At 60.2% G+C, this 19,795-nt stretch overlaps 1 protein-coding gene across 9 annotated transcripts in view; it reads left to right on the plus strand.

The window, feature by feature from the left end:
• Window positions 1-19,795, plus strand: part of ARHGEF10 (Rho guanine nucleotide exchange factor 10) — a 59,109-nt gene that overhangs the window by 16,352 nt on the left and 22,962 nt on the right. For 4 of the 9 annotated variants that reach the window (XM_059685827.1, XM_059685832.1, XM_059685834.1 and 1 more), the window contains exons 8-17: window positions 413-576; window positions 3,873-3,989; window positions 7,121-7,235; window positions 9,019-9,125; window positions 11,857-11,934; window positions 12,457-12,636; window positions 15,051-15,167; window positions 15,863-15,955; window positions 17,101-17,271; window positions 18,640-18,785. In XM_059685827.1, coding sequence (XP_059541810.1) covers window positions 413-576; window positions 3,873-3,989; window positions 7,121-7,235; window positions 9,019-9,125; window positions 11,857-11,934; window positions 12,457-12,636; window positions 15,051-15,167; window positions 15,863-15,955; window positions 17,101-17,271; window positions 18,640-18,785 — 1,288 coding nt within the window. The remainder of the gene's footprint in view (window positions 1-412; window positions 577-3,872; window positions 3,990-7,120; window positions 7,236-9,018; window positions 9,126-11,856; window positions 11,935-12,456; window positions 12,637-15,050; window positions 15,168-15,862; window positions 15,956-17,100; window positions 17,272-18,639; window positions 18,786-19,795) is intronic. The other 5 variants (XM_059685828.1, XM_059685835.1, XM_059685833.1 and 2 more) reach the window with 3 other exon arrangements.

The raw sequence follows: 19,795 nt of genomic DNA on the forward strand, positions 1-19,795 counted from the left end.
GGGTGACTGTTGGGCCGTCTTTCCTGGGCGTGCAGACGCCCCCTGTGCACACTCCTCTGCGTGCGCCTGTGTGTGTCACGTCCATGATCCCTGTGTCTCTCAGTGTCTCGCTGGGCCCGTGTGGTGGGCGCACCTGTGTGTGTGTACATCACAGCACTTCATCGAGGGACAGTATCATTTTTATTGTTTTCAGAGAGGAAGGGAGAGGGAGGGAGAGAGAAACTCAATGATGAGAGAAGCATTGGGGCTGAGGTGTCAGAGCTTTGGCATCTCCAACCCCCAGGTCCCACCTGACGCCTTCCCACCCCTGCTTTGCTGACACTCCCCAGCCACGTGGTGAAGTGAGGAGCCTGCGGGAACCGGTCGTGGGTGAGGCGTGCGCTCCTGACTTCGTCCTGTGCTTGTGCCTCAGATGAGATGATCTACGACGACGTCGAGAACGGAGACGAGGGTGGGAACAGCTCCCTGGAGTACGGATGGAGTTCCAGTGAGTTTGAGAGTTACGGGGAGCAGAGCGACTCCGAGGGCAGGAACGGGGTGCCCCGGTCCTTCCTGCGCAGCAGCCACAGGAAGCAGGTATGTGTGCGCTGTCGGCTGACAACACATACCCGGGCCAGCCCGTGGGATGCCGGCTCCCAGGACGTGCACGAGTGCTTTTGGGTGTCGGCAGGCGGCTTGAGGGGAGCACAGGTATTGACAGGAGAGAAGGTGCCTGGTCTCCGATTCGCATCCCGTAGCAGTGACGTCGCAGCAGGTGGGAAAGCACATGTGGAGCTAAGTCCCTCCAAGGCCCTGGAGAGCTTGCTGTCCTAGTATTTAAGAAAGCAGATCGCCGTCCTATGAATTATTTGGGTTGTGCACACGTGATCTGCCCTGCACACTAGCGATGGAACCGGGCCTGCCCAGACACAGTGCGACCCGCTGTCCCTCAGGGGCGGTGTGACTTCTGGGTGCCCACCACGAGCAGGGAGACATCACACAGACCACGTGACAGGACAGGCCCCGAGCTGCCCACGACCTCCCTGGAGGGGAGCGTGTGTGTGGCTCTGACCTCAGGTCCATCAGGGGATGCAGGCATTGAGGCGTGGAGTCTGGGACGGGGCGGAGGCCGGTCAGGTGTGTGAGGTCTCGGGTTGCCGTGGTGACTGGCTGTGCCACGTACACTCTGGTTGTTGGGGTTTGGGCTGTTTCTAAAAGGGGTGGTTTGTACTGACGTTTGCAGTGATGTCAGCGTCCTCATGTACTTTCTGTGGAGGCTGAGATACAGCCTGGGTGTGACCCGGTGGGTGGAACAGCCACAGCCTGTGTGTGACCCGGTGGGTGTAGCTGACGCAGCCTGTGTGTGACCCGGTGGGTGTAGCAGATACAGCCTGTGTGTGACCCGGTGGGTGGAACAGACGCAGCCTGTGTGTGACCCGGTGGGTGTAGCAGATGCAGCCTGTGTGTGACCCGGTGGGTGGAACAGACACAGCCTGTGTGTGACCCGGTGGGTGGAACAGACACAGCCTGTGTGTGACCCGGTGGGTGGAACAGACACAGCCTGTGTGTGACCCGGTGGGCGGAACAGACACAGCCTGTGTGTGACCCGGTGGGCGGAACAGACACAGCCTGTGTGTGACCCGGTGGGCGGAACAGACGCAGCCTGTGTGTGACCCGGTGGGCGGAACAGACGCAGCCTGTGTGTGACCCGGTGGGCGGAACAGACGCAGCCTGTGTGTGACCCGGTGGGCGGAACAGACGCAGCCTGTGTGTGACCCGGTGGGTGGAACAGACGCAGCCTGTGTGTGACCCGGTGGGTGTAGCAGATGCAGCCTGTGTGTGACCCGGTGGGTGGAACAGACACAGCCTGTGTGTGACCCGGTGGGTGGAACAGACGCAGCCTGTGTGTGACCCGGTGGGTGGAACAGACGCAGCCTGTGTGTGACCCGGTGGGTGGAACAGACGCAGCCGGTGTGTGACCTGGTGGGTGGAAGAGATGCAGCCTGTGTGTGACCCGGTGGATGTAGCAGACGCAGCCTGTGTGTGACCCGGTGGATGTAGCAGACGCAGCCTGTGTGTGACCCGGTGGATGTAGCAGACGCAGCCTGTGTGTGACCTGGTGGGTGTAGCAGATACAGCCTGTGTGTGACCTGGTGGGTGGAAGAGATGCAGCCTGTGTGTGACCTGGTGGGTGGAACAGACACAGCCGGTGTGTGACCCGGTGGGTGGAAGAGATGGCAGCCTGTGACCTGCTGCCTCACTGTGTGGCTCCGCCCACACTGGAACCAGACGCCTCCAGGGTTCGGGGCGACCTGTGTCACGAACCTGGAGAGCAAGCTGCATTGCGGTGGGCATCTCAACTGCCCAGTGTTAGGATGAGCCTCTCGTGGGAACGCAGCTCCCTGCTGTCACCAGGATCGTCACAGCCGCCTCACCAGGGAGTGAAGCCACAGCCGAACTCGACTCAGTCCAGCCGCGCCAACGCTCTGGGTTTAAGCTGAGACTTGAACGCAGCACTTCGGGGCCCAGGTGCCTCAGGATGGGGTGCTCAGCGGTGCCTTGGGAGAGCGGGCAAAGCACCCTTAAACCCCGCCTCCAGTCAGCCTGGTCGAGGACGGCCCAGGCGCCGCTCGGTCGGGTGGGGCCCGCGGAGCGCGTTGGTGCCCGGGCAGCCCCCGCAGGGCCAGTGAGCATGTTGGCCGGAGCAGCAGCCTCCCCGCCAGAAGCCAGTGCGAGGCCAGCACAATGCTGACCGGGAGCACGTTACCATGGCGACATCCTGGGACGGGTCGCCAGGGGTGTTCCAGGGGGCGGTGCCGCAGAAGGGCCAGGCTCCTGGTTGAGAACTCAGGTTGAGGACCACACAACGGCGCTGTCAGCTCCGGGAGGGCATCTGACACAGCCGCCCTTTCCATCGGAAACGACTGCCTTGTTCTCGTCCCGGCCTCTGTGGGGCGTGCTTCCCGGGGAGCAGGGGCCCCGTGGGCATAGCGTGGACGCGTGGTCACACTGTGAGACCCCACTGTGTCCCCACCAGCTGCAGAGGGAGGCACCTCGCCTGGAGACTCACAGGCCCCCGCTGGCCCAGTTCAAGGCTCTTCGCTTGGTGATGACGTACAGGCGTCCTTCGTGCAGACTTCACAGATCTGGTCATTTTAACCTCGTCAGGAAGGATGGGGTGCCTGGGCCCAGGTTTCTGTGTGTATTGGCCTTCATGGCATAGACCAGTGACGGCGAACCCATGACACGCGTGTCAGAGGTGACACGCGAACTCATTTTTTTGGTTGATTTTTCTTTGTTAAATGGCATTTAAATATATAAAATAAATATCAAAAGTATAAATCTTTGTTTTACTATGGTTGCAAAGATCAAACAATGTCTATATGTGACACGGCACTGGAGTTAAGTTAGGGTTTTTCAAAATGCTGACGCGCCGAGCTCAAAAGGTTCGCCATCACTGGCATAGACAGTTCTCCTGGCCGGCTCACCTGGGATCGCGTCTGTCTCGACGCTGTTGTCATCACTCATGTTTATTTTTATTTTTTTAAATATATTTTTATTGATTCAGAGAGGAAGGGGCAGGGAGGGGGATAGAAACATCAGTGATGAGAGAGAATCATGGATTGGCTGCCCCCTGCACGCCCCACACAGGGAATCAAACCTGCAACCCGGACATGTGCCCTGACCGGGAATCGAACCGTGACCTCCTGGTTCCTAGGTCAGCACTCAGTCACGGGGCCACGCCGGCCGGGCTGCAATCACTCGTGTTTACTTCTGAGAGTCGGTGGGCCGGCCAGGGGGCTGGCGGCGTGGTTCCCGGGAGCCCTTTCAGTGTGAGATTGTCAAGTTCCAAAAGGAGCGTTTTGTGAAAGGATGTGTCTCTTTGTGCCCAGCTGTCCCATGACCTGGCCCGGGTGAAGGCGCGCTATGAGAGAAAGATGAGGGAGCTGGTGGCCAGCACAGTGGGCTCGGGTGAGATTCAGCAGCTAAAGCAGAAGCAGGAGCTGAAGGTAGCGTGGGCCCCTCCCCACCCGCTGTGTCCACAACACGCGCCCGGAGCCCGAGGCCCTGGGGACGGCTCGGCCGCTGCCCAGGGAACGCGGCTCCGGAGCTGCTCTGGGCCTTCGGGCCGCCCAGACGCTCTCAGCAGCTTCCTGTCCAGCGGAGGGGCCATTTGCCCTCCCCCTCACCCCTCGCTCTCTCACCCCGGGCGGGCGGGCGGGCCAGCGGGCGGAGGGGTTTCTAGAGCCCCCCAGGTGGGCCATCCCAGCCCATGGAAGGCAGGGCTCAGCGCCTGCAGCCGGACTTGGGAGAGGAGAGGCGGCCCGGGGGCAGAGCGCCCCCTGTAGTTGGGGAAAGACAATGGCTTTTCCATAATGAGTCCGCGAAGACACAGGAGTAGGTTTACCATTACTTCCCAGTGACGATTAATGAAAAATGCTCCGTTCCCTCAGCCTCACCGAGTCCTGCGGGGAGCACAGGGGCAGCCCAGGCGGACGGCGGCCCCACCGTGTCCCGAGCGCAGCGGGGTCCTGAGGCCCGGTGTGAGGGGCTGGGTTTGGGCGTGACGGCCAGTTCCTCGAGATGTGTTTTATTTACTTACTTATTTTATTATTTGTTGATTTAAAAATATTTTTATTGATGTCAGAGAGGAAGGGAGAGGGAGAGAGAGAGAAACATCCATGAGGAGAGAGAATCACAGATCGGCTGCCTCCTGCACGTCCCACACTGGGGATGGAGCCCGCAACCCGGGCCTGTGCCCTGACCGGGAACGGAACCCTGACCTCCTGGGTCACGGATCGTCGCTCACCCACGCGCGCGCCGGCCGGGCCCTCTCGATGTGTTTCAAAGGCCACTGTCTCGTGGAGCTGCCTTCAGTTCGGTCTTCTCTCCTGTCCTGTGGCCGTTGCCCGTGTGCTGAGTGGCGCTTCCCTGGAAGTAGACGTCTGCTTAGCATCGCCCCCCGCCCCCCGCTGCTCTGTGCCCAGTGTGTCTGTGCTTGGGGCCCAGGAGCAGGACCAGAGCCTGGAGTCAGCGAGGCTCGCTCAGTTAGGGTCAGGCAGGTCCCTGCGGGTGGCAGCCTCTGGGCAGGGCCGTCCCAGGCGAATCCAGGGTCAGGCAGGTCCCTGCGGGTGGCAGCATCTGGGCAGGGCCGTCCCAGGCGAATCCAGGGTCAGGCAGGTCCCTGCGGGTGGCAGCCTCTGGGCAGGGCCGTCCCGGGGAATCCAGGGTCAGGCAGGTCCCTGCGGGTGGCAGCGTGGGGCAGGGCCGTCCCGGGGAATCCAGGCTCCGGTGGGTTTCCGGGAGCCCAGGCAGCCACCGGGAGCGTGTGAGGGTGGTCAGGTCCTCAGAGCGGTGTGGGAACCGGTGGACGGTCGGGAGCGACAGGGCCCAGGGGAGGCGGGTGCATGGACAGCCTTGGTGATGGTGGGCAGGTACCTGAGGCTGGCCGGCTCCTCCCTCTGGCCGGACACGGAGTGGCTCTCCCGCCTGCGGTGCCTCCCCAGCTCCCGGCCTGGACTCCTCGTCCCTGCACGTGGGGCGGGGGGGGAACGGAGCCAAGATGGGGACCGGCTGAGATGAGGCATAGCCGCGGGGTCTGGGAAGAGAGTGGGGCTCGGGCGTGGGGTCGGCGAGGTGACACAGGGCCATGGCGAAGGGAAGCCTCAGGGGTGTCAGGGCGCACTGTCCACAGGACACCGTGGTTGGATCGAAGGGACGCGGGACCCAGGAGCCCAGCCGCTCGCAGTGTGGACGAGGTGGCAGAGTGGTCCTCCGGCTGCCGGAAGTGGGGGCCCTGTTGGGCGCTGACGTGGTTTGGTTTCGGGGTGAGCGTGGTCTTGGACAGTCTGGGAAGGCGCCTGGGGCACAGGGGTGGGGGGGTTAAAGGGCTCGCGGACGGTGGGGCCGGAGGTGCAATGTGTGATGTCACCTGGAAGCTGCTCCCCAGGGGGTGGCGGGAGCAGCCTGCTCACACCTGAGCCCCAATCCGCAGACACAGGGGCAGCCCCGGCTGATCTGACACGCCAGCTGCTCCGCACCTGGGCTTGCACTTGGGCCCTGGGCCAGCGCCCCTTAGCACGGCGCACAGCGGGGGCCTGACCTGCTGGGGTGCAGGGGGAGCCCTGGGGGTACCTGAGCCTCTCCCCCAGGACCAGGGAGGCCGGGCCAGAGGGTGGGTCGCTGGGAAAGGCACTGGGTCTCCCATCGGAGGCCGGCTGGGTTTCTCTGGAAGAAGCCCTGGTCCCAAGGCCAGTCCTCAGACGTGAGCCCTTTAAAGAACCAGACGTGCTCTGCCGGCCTCTCTGAGACGCTCGTGGGAACATGGTCAGTGAGGCCCATGGCAGGGGTGTGCCGGTGGCCTCAGGGGTCCGCGGAGGCCTGGAGGTCAGCCTGGTCCTGCCCTCGCTGTCCCTGTCTGTCCCTCTGTCTGTCTGCAGTCACTTGGCTACGTCTTACCATCGAGCGGGTGCCACGCTCTGTGCAGTGGGCGGGGCCGTGGGCCGTGGACGTGGCTGCCCGTGGCTGGGGCGGGCTGCGAGCACCAGGGCGGGCAGGTGTCCGGGCAGGTCTGCCCTCTCCGGGGCTGTGGCTTCGCCGCCTGTGGGCTTGTCTCACCTGCCCGGTCTGCAAAGCTGCTTGTGCTGCCAGTGATTCTAACAGATTTCAACGTCAGGGGGACTCTAACCGTCAGACGAGGGCTCTGTAGTTAAAGTTCGTTCTTCCCTTTTAAAAAAAAGGATTTTTAAATTGATGTCAGAGAGGGAGAGAGAGAAACATCCATGATGAGAGAATCATGGACCGGCTGCCTCCTGCACGCCCCCACTGTGGATCGAGCCCACAACCCGGGCACGTGCCCTGACCGGGAATCCAACCCTGACCTCCTGGTTCCTAGGTCGATGCTCAACCACTGAGCCACGCTGGCCGGGCTGTTTTTTAAAGAGACAGACCGCCCCGCACTGCACACACGCACTCAGGCCCGCCAGGAGCGCGCTCCCCGGCCCCACGGCCGCTCCCCGCCCCACGGCCGCTCCCGGGGCCTTTTGCAGACCAGACTCCGCCTGTGTTCTTGCCAAGAAAGGAAAGTTGCAGGTGGGTTTGGACGGGGCCGCCCGCCCTCATGGTGCCGCCTCGTCCGCAGGTGCAGAAGCTGATGAAGGCTGCCAAGGAGGGCACGCGGGACGGGCTGGAGAAGACCAAGGCCGCCGTGAAGAAGGGCCGCTCCTTCATCAGGACCAAGTCCTTCATTTCCCAAGGTCTGCGCTGCGCCCGCGCCGGGGCCCGCTGTGCCTCCGGCCGTGAAGCTGGGGGGCAGTTCCCCTGTGTGCCCGGGGCCTGCTCCCCCCACCCCGGGGCCTGCTCCCCCCACCCCGGGACCTGCTCCCCCACCCCGGGACCTGCTCCCCCACCCCGGGACCTGCTCCCCCACCCCGGGACCTGCTCCCCCACCCCGGGGCCTGCTCCCCCACCCCGGGGCCTGCTCCCCCACACCGGGACCTGCTCCCCCACCCCGGGGCCTGCTCCCCCACCCCGGGGCCTGCTCCCCCCACCCCGGGGCCTGCTCCCCCACCCCGGGACCTGCTCCCCCACCCCGGGGCCTGCTCCCCCACCCCGGGACCTGCTCCCCCACCCCGGGGCCTGCTCCCCCCACCCCGGGACCTGCTCCCCCACCCCGGGGCCTGCTCCCCCACCCCGGGGCCTGCTCCCCCCACCCCGGGGCCTGCTCCCCCACCCCGGGACCTGCTCCCCCCACCCCGGGGCCTGCTCCCCCACCCCGGGGCCTGCTCCCCCACCCCGGGGCCTGCTCCCCTGGGGCCTGCTCACCCTTGGGCTCCACTCAGCCTGCACTCCCTCCTGGGGGGCTGGGGGGTCTGAGGGCGGGGCTCTGAGCCGAGGGACCTGCTCACAGGCACTCCACAAACCACAGGAAGTTGGGTGAGCTCCCGGGGAGTGGCCGTCACCCTCTTCATTGTCCCCTCTCAGCCCTGGGCCATCGGTGCCCCCACCCGAGGGCTTCCTCCCCCCAGACCTCCAGGACCCCGGGCCCAGGCAGGGTGCCCCGTGGCAGGGCCCCGGGCTCAGGGCTGGGGGCGGGCCACGCCCGGGGCTTTTCTGGTTTCCGGCCCTTTGGGGAGTCCTTCGTTTATTTAGCTTTATTATGTGTGTAAAGGAGAATTTAGTTTTGGCGTAAACTGTCTGCTTTTTCCGACGGGCAGGCGGTCAGGGAGCCGAGGGAGCCCCGGGCGTCCTGGCCAGCAGTGTGGCCCTCAGGCGTCTCCGCGGCCGTTCTTTGTTTCTGGGTGTGATAGTTTATTTTTGTTACTTTTTTAATCCTCATCCGAGGATCTGTTTTTATTTATTTTACTTTAGAGAGAGAGGAAGGGAAAGGAGAGAGAAACACTGATGTGAGAGAGAACGTCGACCGGTTGGGCACGTGCCAGGGCTGCGGTGATATTTTATAGATTAAACTAGAGGCCTGGTGCACGAGATTCATGCCCTCGGAGGAGGGGTCCCTCAGCCCGGCCTGCACCCTCTCGGGCTCCGGAGCCCATGGACATCCTTAGCGCTGCCATGGAGGCAGGAGAGGTTCTCTCCACCGCCGCTGTGCTTGCCAGCCGTGAGCCCAGCTTCTGGCTGAGCGCCGCTCCCCCTGTGGGAGCGCACTGACCACCAGGGGGCAGCTCCTGTGTTGAGTTTCTGCCCCCTGGTGGTCATTGCGCATGATAGCGACCGGTTGTTCTGCCAGTCAGTCCATTTGCACATTAGCCTTTTATTGTATAGGATTATGTAGGACAGTCATTTCTAGTGCACCATCAGGCACTCAAACGCCACCTCTGCCCTTGGAAGCTGGACTCCGGGCACTGAACATTCCCTGTGGGAAGGGAGTGTCCACAGGTGTGGATGTGTCGCCTGGATCATCGCTGGGGGGTGGACGGGAACCGCAGACCGTGCTCAGAGTCTCGGTCGACAGCGATTGGCTGCGCCGCGGTGTTGGGGGACGCGGACTCCGTGTCACAGCCGCGCGTCCTGACTCCTTAGATCCCAGGCCGTGCCTCGAGGAGGAGCAGAGCGTGTTCATCGACGTGGACTGCCGGCACCCCGAGGCTGTGCTCACCCCGATGCCCGAGGGGCTGTCCCAGCAGCAGGTAGGACGCCGGGCAGGTGCTCGGGGCCGCTTCCCCGTGAGGCTCAGGGCCGTCCTGTGTCTGGATGTTCCCACGCTGCCTGGGGGCACCTGCTGTCCCAGCTCCCGGCCCTCTGTCCCCCCCTCCCACCCCTCCTGCTCCTCCCGGCCCGGCAGGTGGAGGGTTACCCAGCAGGGGCGTCCGGGACCTGGGCGGCCAGGACCTGGGCTCGGACATCCGGTCCTGAGGATGTTGAGTCTCACCCAGGGTGACTCTGAGAGCCTCAGGGGCAGAGTGTACACGCCTGGGGCGTTACTTCTGGTTCGAAGGTCGCGGTTTCACCGAGAGGCACGTGTGGGTGTCACGCCTGCGGGAGGTTTCTTTGGTTTCATTTTTGTATTTTTATTAACTTGTCTTGTGCCAATTCCAGGTCCTCTGTCCGATACAGGAGGGTCATCTCAGGACTTTAGAAAAAGCAATAGAATTCCTAGGTCAGACCCCGAGTGGTCTCCCTCTGACGGGAGGCCGGTCTGTGATGTGACGGTGGGGAAGGCAGGCCTCGGCTTGACCCTCTGCCCGTTTGGGGGGTGACTCGGACGTGGGGTCTAACTCTCATTCTGAGGGTCGGCCCGTGACCCAGCCAGGCTGACGGGGGCCACCGGGGAGGGTGGCCGGGGCTGGCCGGCTTGTGTGCTTGGGTTTTAATCCCGGCACAGCCGCCCTCTCTTCACGGCATCACTTTCTTCCTTAAATATTCAGAAGGGTTGATTTTGGTCTTAATTTTGTGAATCGAATAGTCTTCTCTGTAAAGGAAAATCCGCTCCCTTGTCAATAAAGGTTTGTTTTCCCAGTGGCCCCAGCCTGTTAGCCCAGTGGTTGGCAAACTCATTAGTCCACAGAGCCAAACATCAACAGCACAACGATTGAAATTTCTTTGGAGAGCCAAATTTTTTAAACTTAAACTATACAGGCAGGTACATTGTTATTAACTTAATTAGGGTCCTCCTAAGCTGGCCTTTGCTAAAGACGTCCTCAATCTGATGGAGGTACGTTCGCTGAGGTCGACCCCTTCCAACTCTCCCATCCACACTCGTCTTGTATACTTGTTTCGTCTGTCTCCTTTCGTTCATCCTCTCTGTATGTCCAAACCATCTCCACATACCTTTCTCAATCCTGGACACTACATCTTCTTTCACTCCACAACGTTCCCTAAAATTAACTTCATAAACTTTACTTAAAGTTTTAAGTCAACTTCGTACTGTACTTGCGTGCCCGCACGTGGTATTTTGTGGAAGAGCCACACTCACGGGGCCAAAGAGCCGCATGTGGCTCGCGAGCCGTGGTTTGCCGACCACTGTGTTAGCTGAGGTACTTCCTGTGGGAGACGCTGTCCCGGCAGCCAGGTGGCGCCATGGCCTCTGCGAGGGGCATGCACTCCCTGGGTTGGCTGGGGGTGGGCATGTGATTGTGTGTGCATGTGTGTGCCTGTGCCCGTGTGTACCTGTGCGTGTGTGCATGTGTGTGCAGTGCCTGTGCATGTGTGCGTGCAGTGCGTGTATACATGTGTGTGCAGTGCCTGTGCATGTGTGTGCAGTGCGTGCATACATGCGCGTGTGTGCAGTGCCTGTGCCTGTGTGTGCAGTGCCTGTGCCTGTGTGTGCGTGCTTGTGCCTGTGTGTGCATGTGCATGTGCGTGCAGTGCCTGTTCCTATGTGTGCCTATTCCTGTGTGTGCCTGTGCCTGTGTGTGCCTGTGCCTGTGTGTGCAGTACCCTGTGTGTGCCTGTGCGTGTGTGCATGTGTGTGCAGTGCCTGTGTGCACGTGCCTGTGCATGTGTGTGCCTGTGCATGTGCGTGCAGTGCCTGTTCCTATGTGTGCCTGTGCCTGTGTGTGCCTGTGCCTGTGCCTGTGCATGTGTGTGCAGTACCCTGTGTGTGCCTGTGCGTGTGTGCATGTGTGTGCAGTGCCTGTGCATGGGTGTGCCTGTGCGTGTGGTTTAAAACCAGCCTGATTGTGACTTTATGCTGTTTTCCGTTAATTGGCAAAAATAACTTGCCAAACGGTGTTGAGGCTGCTGCCAGCGCCGAGTGCGGTCACTGGCCTGGAACAGGCATTGTGGAGCCAGACGTGTGCTCATGCACCTCAGTGATGAAACCTGAACCAGACGATGGTGTCAGCATTGAAAAGGCAGGCGTCTCAGGCCGCAGCGAGCTCCGCGCCTGGAACAGGCTGGCCACGCGGCCCATGTCCCCGCCCCGAGGTGCCTCTTGGCGTGGTCAGGGATCTTCGCAAAACAAGGGCCCCCCACCTTCCAGGGTTCCGTGTCTCTGTCGTTTGGGAACAGGGCTTATTAGGCAGGGTTGCCAGTAGCTCCTTCACGTCAGGATGAGCTGTTCCTCAGCATCGTTTCCACATGAAACGTGTAACTCAGAGTCGGGCACGTGCGTGCCTGACAGCTACTGCCGTTGGCCATGGTGCACCTGCTAGTGCTGTGATGCCGCGTGTCCGCCTGTGGTTACGGCTTATCCCGTGAGGGTCGGACACGGACACGCTGTGGCGCGGGAGCAGCGCGCTTTGTCCCCGTGCGCTAGTTCGCAAGCAGCCGTTTAAAACACGGTAGAGCCTTAGGGGTTTCCTTTGCCTGCTGTTTTGAAAACCAAACACCAAAGCCCTCCTGATCCGCACGCCTCGGTGGAAGTGACGTTTCTCTGCGCGAAGTAACTTCCTGCCGCTGTCGCTCCAACCCCGCCAGGTGGTCCGGAGGTACATTCTGGGCTCGATTGTCGACAGCGAGAAGAACTACGTGGACGCCCTCACGCGGATCCTGGAGGTACTTGTCGCTCGCCGTCCACCTGCTCACAGAGGCCTTTCGGTCTGACTTTAACTGACGCAGCCGCCGACAGAATGCTCTGGACAGTGAGACGCTGGAGGCTGCTGCCATGGTTCCATCTGTAGGAACACGTTAATAACGTCTTTTAATCTAAAAATAACTTGAGCCCCAGCCAGTTTACTCAGTGGATAGAGCGCCGGCCTGTGGTCCAAAGGGTTCCAGGTTCGATTCCGGTCAAGGGCACGTGCCTGGGTTGCAGGCTCCTCCCCGGCCTGGGCCCTGGTCGGGGTGCATGCAGGAGGCAAGCCATCGATGTGTTTCTCTCACATCGATGTTTCTCTCTGTCTCTCCCTCTCTCTTGTCTACTCTCCCTAAAAATCAATGGGAAAATAGCCTCGGGTGAGGATTAAAAGTAAATAGATAATAAATAAAGCAAACAATATGCGGAGTGGCATGTTTTGGAATCCCTGTTACGGACACTCCACGCTGCCCCCGTCCCCTCTCCTCCCTCTCGGTCCCCAGCAGTACGAGCGGCCGCTGGCGGAGATGGAGCCGCGGGTGCTGAGCGAGCGGAAGCTGCGGGTGGTGTTCCACCGGCTCCGGGAGGTGCGGCAGTGCCACCGCCTGTTCCAGATGGCGCTGGCCAGCCGCGTGGCCGAGTGGGACGCCGTGGAGATGATCGGCGACGTCTTCGTGGCTTCGGTGAGTGCCGGCCGCCCGGCCCGCCCTGCTGTTCCCGCGGGGACGGTGCTGTCCTCACGGTTGGCTGCCTGCCTCCCCAGGAGGGCCCTCAGGATGGTCCACACCTGCATCTCCGGGGTGACGGGGGGTGACTGTCCGCAGAGGCTCGGGGACGGGGGCCTGAGAGTCTCCACGCAGCAGCAGGGGGTTTGACAGGCTGAGCCCGGCTGTGCCGTCACCATGCGGGCGGGGGTCGGGGAGCCTGCGTGAGGCCGTCCCTCTCTGCAGCCCGTCCCCTCCTGGGCACCTGCCTGTTCCCTCAGCCCGTGCTCTGCCCGGAGCTCCGAGTGCAGACGCTGGGCCTCTGGGGCCGGTGGAGGGGGTGCAGGCTGTGGCCACTCCTGGGCACGGCCCTCAGCCAGCTGCCCGGACGCTGCAGCCCAAGGTAGCGTCGGGCCTTTGAGCCTCCTTCCTCGGTGTGTTCCCCACTTCGGCGCCTTGTGACCCAGGAGCTTCCCCTCAGATGCATGAGCCTGTGGGTAACAGAGCGGCGCCAATGGATGGATGGATGGATGGATGGATGGCGCGGAACAAGGGCGCCGGCGAAGGGGCGCAGCTACACGGCCCGTGCCCGTGGACTTGCGTGGACGCTGTGACCACATGTGACACCTCTCCTTCCTCTGGGGCAGCAGGAGGCACCGAGCTTGCTGCGGGATCTGTGTGCACCCCTGGGGCCGTTGTCATGGAAACAGAAACATCGGACATTTCCTCCATCGTCACCTCCACTTTTTCTCCAGCCCCTTCTTACAATATTTACCTGGGAACAGACTTTCGAATGGAAACAGTCCTTTTAAAGGAGATATGTTTTTATTGATTTCAGAGAGGAAGGGAGAGGGAGAGAATCATTGACGGCTGCCTCCTGCACGCCCCCTCCTGGAGGCTCCTCCCGAGAGTGCTGGTGTGGGAGCATCCTGCCGGCTCCTGCGCCCTGACCGACCCGACCCGACCGGGCATTGAACCCTGACCTCCTGGTTCATGGGCCGACTTGCGGAAACAGTCCTCTTTGTTTTAAACGTGACGTAGGTGAGCGTACTTCTTCTCTAAGTGATGGTCCCACCGGGTGTCCCCGAGGCTGTGGCTTCCATCCTGGGGCCGGACGTGTGGACTCGGAGAGAAACACAGAGTGAGGCGCCGTCTCTGCCTCCGGAGCCTCTGTGCTTCTCAGGCAATAGGACCGAGGACCTATGTGCACGGCCCTTGGCCCAGGGCATTCCAGGAGCCAGGACCTCGTGCTGCCCCGCTGGCTGCCCTGTCCTGGAGGTGGAACCAGACAGCGAGGGCCGAGGGCCAGCTGGAGTGTAAGGAAGGGCGGCTGTAATGTCATCTCTGCACGTGGACAGCCAGGCACATTTGCGGAAACCCAGGCTGCACGGTTCTAAGCCAGGAGGCCTGAGCGCAGGGACCCGCAGGATGTCACCCCGCGTTCAAACAACGCCTACACATTTGCTTAAAAACATCCTTCTCAGTGGGCAAAAGCTAAAACCATGTCCCCCAAGAACAGGAGCAAGACAGGGTTGTCCGCTTTCACCATCTTGTTCAACATCGTACTGAAATCCTAGCCACAGCAATCAGACGAGAAGAAGAAATAAAAGGCATCCAAATTGGAAAGGAGGAAGTAAAACTCTCATTATTCGCAGATGACATGATAGTGTACGTAGAAAACCCTAAAGATTCCACCAAAAAAACCTACTAGATTTAGTAAATGAATTCGGCAATGTAGCAGGAACAAAATCAACACCCATAAATCTATGACTTCTTTATACACCAATAATGAATTCTCAGAAAGGGAAACTAAATCCCATTTACCATTGCAACAAAAATATTAAGATACTGAGGAATACACTTAACCAAGGAGGTAAAAGACCTGTACTGAGAAAACTACAGGCTGTTGAAAAAAAAGATAGAGGAAGACATACACAAGTGGAAGAGTATACCATGTTCATGGATTGGTAGAATCAACCTCATTGAAATGTCCACACTACCCAAAGCAATCTACAGATTCAATGAAATACCTGCTAAAATACCAATGACATATTTCTCAGATCTAGAACAAATTCCAGAAATTTATATGGATCCAAAAAAGACGCCGAATAGCCACAGCATCTTGAGAAAGTTGAGCAAAACAGGAGGGGTCCCAATACCAGATATTAAGTTAGACTACAAAGCACTGTGCTCAACACAGCCTGGTCCTGGCACAAGAACAAGTATAGAGATCAACGGAACAGAACCCAACGGAACAGAACCAGAAATCGACCCAAAAAGTCCACATGGTGGTAATGAAGTTTGTTCCGTGTGGCGTGGCCGTGACGGGGGTTACTTGAGGTTGGGAGGCCCAGGGCCGCTGCGTTCCTCACGTTTCCCGTGTCCGATTTCAGTTCTCCAAGTCCATGGTGCTGGACGCCTACAGCGAGTACGTCAACAACTTCAGCGCGGCCGTGGCCGTCCTCAAGAAGGCCTGCTCCACGAAGCCCGCCTTCCTGGAGTTCTTAAAGGTACGCAGCCTTTTCCTTCCATTTTGGGTTTTAACATCTCTGATAACGGGCTCCACGTGGGATACTTGATAAGGAACTACGCACCCTCACCTCCAAGTGTACGATGCCGGTCACTGTAATGGCTTTCGTCCCGACAGCGCCCTAGGCATTGGGTCAATGCGAGAAAGAAAGAGATGAATTTTTAGGAGTAACGTAGCTTTCACTTTTGTAATTTATTTTATTATTATGTTGTTAATCCTCACCTGAGGATATTTTTCCATTGATTTTTAGAGAGAGTGGAAGGGATAGGGGGAGGGGGAGAGAGAGAGAGGAACATCGATGTGAGAGAGACATATCTATCGGTGGCCTTCCCCTCGCATCCTAACCAGGGCTGGGGATCAAACCTGCAGACCAGGTACGTGCCCATGACCAGGAACTGCACCTGAGACCCTTTGGGGTGCGGGCCGATGCTCTAACCACTTAGCACACTGGCCAGGGCTTGAAGGTTCTGACTCAGAAGCCCGCCACGCTCGCTGTAGGTCAGGGGCCGAGAGGTGGACGCGAGGGGCGGGGCGGGAGGACAGGCGGTGGAGGAAGTGTCTGCGGACAGGGACGCGGGCCCCTGAGTGGCCCTGACTCCGCCCTGAGGCCACGTGCTGGGCGTGGACGGCCTTAACGTCCCGCTGCCCGAGGTGAGTGACTCTCTCGCTTCGCAGCAGAGCCAGGAGTCCAGTCCCGACCGTGTCACGCTCTACAGCCTGATGAGCAGGCCCATCCAGAGGTTCCCGCAGTTCATCCTGCTGCTCCAGGTACCCGGCCCGGCGACCCCCATGACCCCTGCTGACCCCCGGAACCAGTCCTCCCCGCAGCCTCAGCCCCGCTCCTCCGCAGCCTGTGTCCTGCGTTCGGCTCAGCTGACACTGACCCCCGAGCATCAGCCCTCAGGCCCAGTGCATAGCGGGTCCCAGTTCTGTCCCACTCGGCTACCAAGCTGGGGTCCCCACATGCCCTCAGGCTCAGGGACGGGCTAGAGGGGCTCCCGGAACTCAGGAAGGCACTGGTGTGGGCGGTTTATTACAAAGGCTGTAACTCGGCCACCAGATGGACACACGGGGAGAGGGGCAGGTGGGAGGGGCCTGGGGCTGCCGGGTGCTCACCACCCTCCTGACCCCGAACCTCTCTAGACCTGCCTGTGGGTTCCCGTGGCGGTTCCACTGTGGAGGTAGACGCATGGCCACCCTGGCCAATGGGGACCACCTCATCCCTCAGGCCCCTCCCTGGAGGTCCAGCCTCTAATCCCCGCTCCTTCCTCTGGCCACCAGCCCCACCTGGAGCCACGGCCACGGGAGCCACCACTGGCCTCAGCTCAGGCGCGCTGGACGGCTCTGCTACCTGTAACTCAGAAACCCCTGAGTTTTAGGGGCTCCGTGCCTAGATGCTGACCTGGGGCGAGGACCAAGTGTGTTTTTGTGTGTGTGGGTGTTAAAATATATCTTTGTTGATTTCAGAGAGGAAGGGAGAGGGGGGAGAGAGAGAGAGAGAGAGAGAGAGAGAGAGAGAGAATCATGGATCGGCTGCCTCCTGCATTGCCCCCACTGGGGATCGAGCCCCCAACTGGGTTCTGTGCCCTGACCAGGAATCGAGCCGTGACCTCCTGGTTCATAGGTCAATGCCATGCTGGCCAGGCAAGACGCTACCTTTTCCGTGAGCAATGCCGTTGAGTGAGTTAATCTTGTTTCTGTGAAAGGAGCTGTTGAAGCGTCAGTCAGGTTGTGACTCACCTGGTTTGCGTCCTTCCCGACGGGTTTTTATTCTTCCCCAGAGGCCGCTGACCTCACGGTCACCCTCTGCGGCCAGCGTGGGCCATGGGGCCGCTGGGCGGGGCGTCTGCGATGACCACGGCCCTCGGCCCCCATGGGGGCAGTCACACCCCCGTTGGCTCGTTTCCCCAAAGGACATGCTGAGGAACACGCCCCGCGGACACCCCGACCGGCTGCCCCTCCAGATGGCGCTGACGGAGCTGGAGACGTTAGCAGAGAAACTGAACGAGAGAAAGCGAGACGCAGATCAGCGCTGCGAAATGAAGCAGCTAGCGAAAGCCATAAACGAGAGATACCTGAACAAGGTGGACGGAGATTCTGCGCGCCTCCGCTGAGCTTCCCGCACTAACCGCACCGCCGTCCCGCCGCTGTTACTAACCCCGGGGCCTCCGGGTGGCTCCCGGGCAGGCGCCGACCTGGGAGCCGAGGGGAGCCGGCAGGCCCCCGACACCGGAGGCTGCCTAAGCTTCAGAGCCTGGGCGTCCTCAAAAAGGGGTGCACAGGCTCAGCGGGCCCCCAGGGGGACCCAGGACCCCGAAAAGGTGAAGAGCCGCTCTTCCCGCTGAATTCTGCTTTCAGACGCGGGATGTGATTTTAGATGCTCAGAGTTAAAGCGCTGTGTGTGCAGTTTATTTTTATCTTATTTTATATTTTTAAAAGATATTTGTATTGATTTCAGAGAGAGAGGAAGGGAGAGGGAGAGAGAGAACCATCCATGATGAGAGAGAATCATGGATCAGCTGCCCCTGCACGCCCCACACTGGGGATGGAGCCGCAACTCAGGCCTGTGCCCTGACCGCCCGGGAATCCAACCTCCAACCGGGACCTCCTGGTTCATAGGTTGGCGCTCAGCCACTGAGCCACGCCGGCGGGCAGAGGCAGTATTTTATTTTAGATGCTCGTGGTTCAGGCACTGTATGTGCTGTTTAATGTGTGTGTGTGTGTGTGTCAGCCATAAGCTGCACTCCGCGTGCAACGGCCAGGCCGACGCGCCCGGCTTCACGTTTACAGAAGCACTTCCCGGTGACAGCAGTCTGAGCCGTGTAGCTGTACACGGGGAGGTTGATTGGTATGAGCTGTGTTAAATACTTATATGCAATATTCATTATTGCCAAAGCACGTGGTTGGTTTTTTTTTTGTCAGTAGGATTAATTTCCTATCCTAGAGTGACATTCAGTATTTTAACTCTAAGTACTTTATTGTAATACATTTTTCATATGTTTTTACTGATTTCAGAGAGGAAGGGAGAGGGAGAGAGGAGTAGAAACATTAATGATGAGAGAGAATCATGGATCGGCTGCCTCCTGCACGCCCCACACTGGGGATGGAGCCCGCAACCTGGGCCTGTGCCCTGAGCGGGAGTCGAGCCTGGGACCTCCTGTTCGTAGGTCGATGCTCAGCCCCTGAGCCAGGCCGGCGTGTCCATGTCTCGGCCTCAGGAGCGTGTCGCAGGGAGGCGGTCCCTCTAGCTGTGAGCGGACCTGGAACCCTCTGGGGAGCTTTAGGGTGAAAAGCCGCGCTCTGAGCTCCCAGCGTTGGCCTGAGTGCAACGGGTGGGTCCCCCGAGGACGGGTCTGAAGCCCCCACTGCCCTGCACCGCGCGGACGCTCGCTCCTCTCCCTTTTCTTAACCGCGACCTGGCGGCCGTGTCGAGCGTGACCGTGGATGTCCAGCTTCTCAGCAGTGGGAGCCGGCACCTCATCCGGTCCGACGACGTGATCGAGACCGTCTACAACGACCGCGGCGAGGTCCTCAAGACCAAGGAGCGGCGGCTGCTCATGCTGACCGACGTGCTCATGTGCGTCACGGTCAGTGCCCGGTAAGGACCGGCCCCGAGCCCCCCCGGCCGCCCCGGCTCTGGAGCGGGCGGCCTGCTGGCTCTCATCCGCCCCGGCCACCTCCACGTGGGAGGGACACGCTTCGAACCAACCACGAACCGCTTCCTTCCAGATGGTCCCCGGGAGCCACCGAGGCAGCGCTGGTAGACATCAGGGCGGACGGGGGTCATTTCTCCTTAGACACACACACACACACACACACACACTTTCATACATACTTTCTCCGGCGTTCTCCCGACAGTACGTTGTGTTCTGTTTTTCTGCATGTTTGCTCCTTGTGTGACGAAGAAGGAAATAGTCTGTGTGGGTCATGAGATTTTTGTAAAAATTTAATATCTACATATGTGATAAGTTTTTCTTTTGTTGTTGTTCATCCTCTCCTTGCTCCCCCATCCTCTCCTGGGCTCTCTGGGAGGATATCTTTCCATTGATTTTTTTTTTTTCAGAATGAAAGGAGGGACAGAGAGAGAAACATTGATGAGAGGGAGACCCATCAATTGGTTGCCTCTCACACATGCCCCGACTGGGGCCAGGCCTTGAACCTGCAACCCAGGCACGTGCCCTTGGCCAGGAATCAAACCTGAAACCCCTTGGTGCAGGGCCAACGCTCTAACCACTGAGCCACCAGCCAGGGCCCCAATACGCATTGTGGTCATGGAGTCTATGGTGTGATTTGATGTTACCAACATGGTGACACTGTGCCCGAGAGTAAAGAAGGACTCTGAGCATTGGCCCCGGGGAGGCAGTGAGAGGAGGGCTCCCCACAGGAGTTTCCATTGGCAGTGTTCGCGGGTCCCTCGGCGTCTGCTCCGGTGGCCTCCAGGTTCTCTGGGCTCTCGGGGAGGTTGTCCTGTCTCACTCCGATCCTCTCGGGGAGGTTGTCCTGTCTCACTCCCGTCCTCTCGGGGAGGTTGTCCTGTCTCACTCCCGGGCTCTCGGGGAGGTTGTCCTGTCTCACTCCCGGGCTCTCGGGGAGGTTGTCATGTCTCAC

This window comes from Myotis daubentonii, chromosome 2 (genome assembly GCF_963259705.1).
Source record: "Myotis daubentonii chromosome 2, mMyoDau2.1, whole genome shotgun sequence".
NCBI classification, from domain to species: domain Eukaryota; kingdom Metazoa; phylum Chordata; class Mammalia; order Chiroptera; family Vespertilionidae; genus Myotis; species Myotis daubentonii.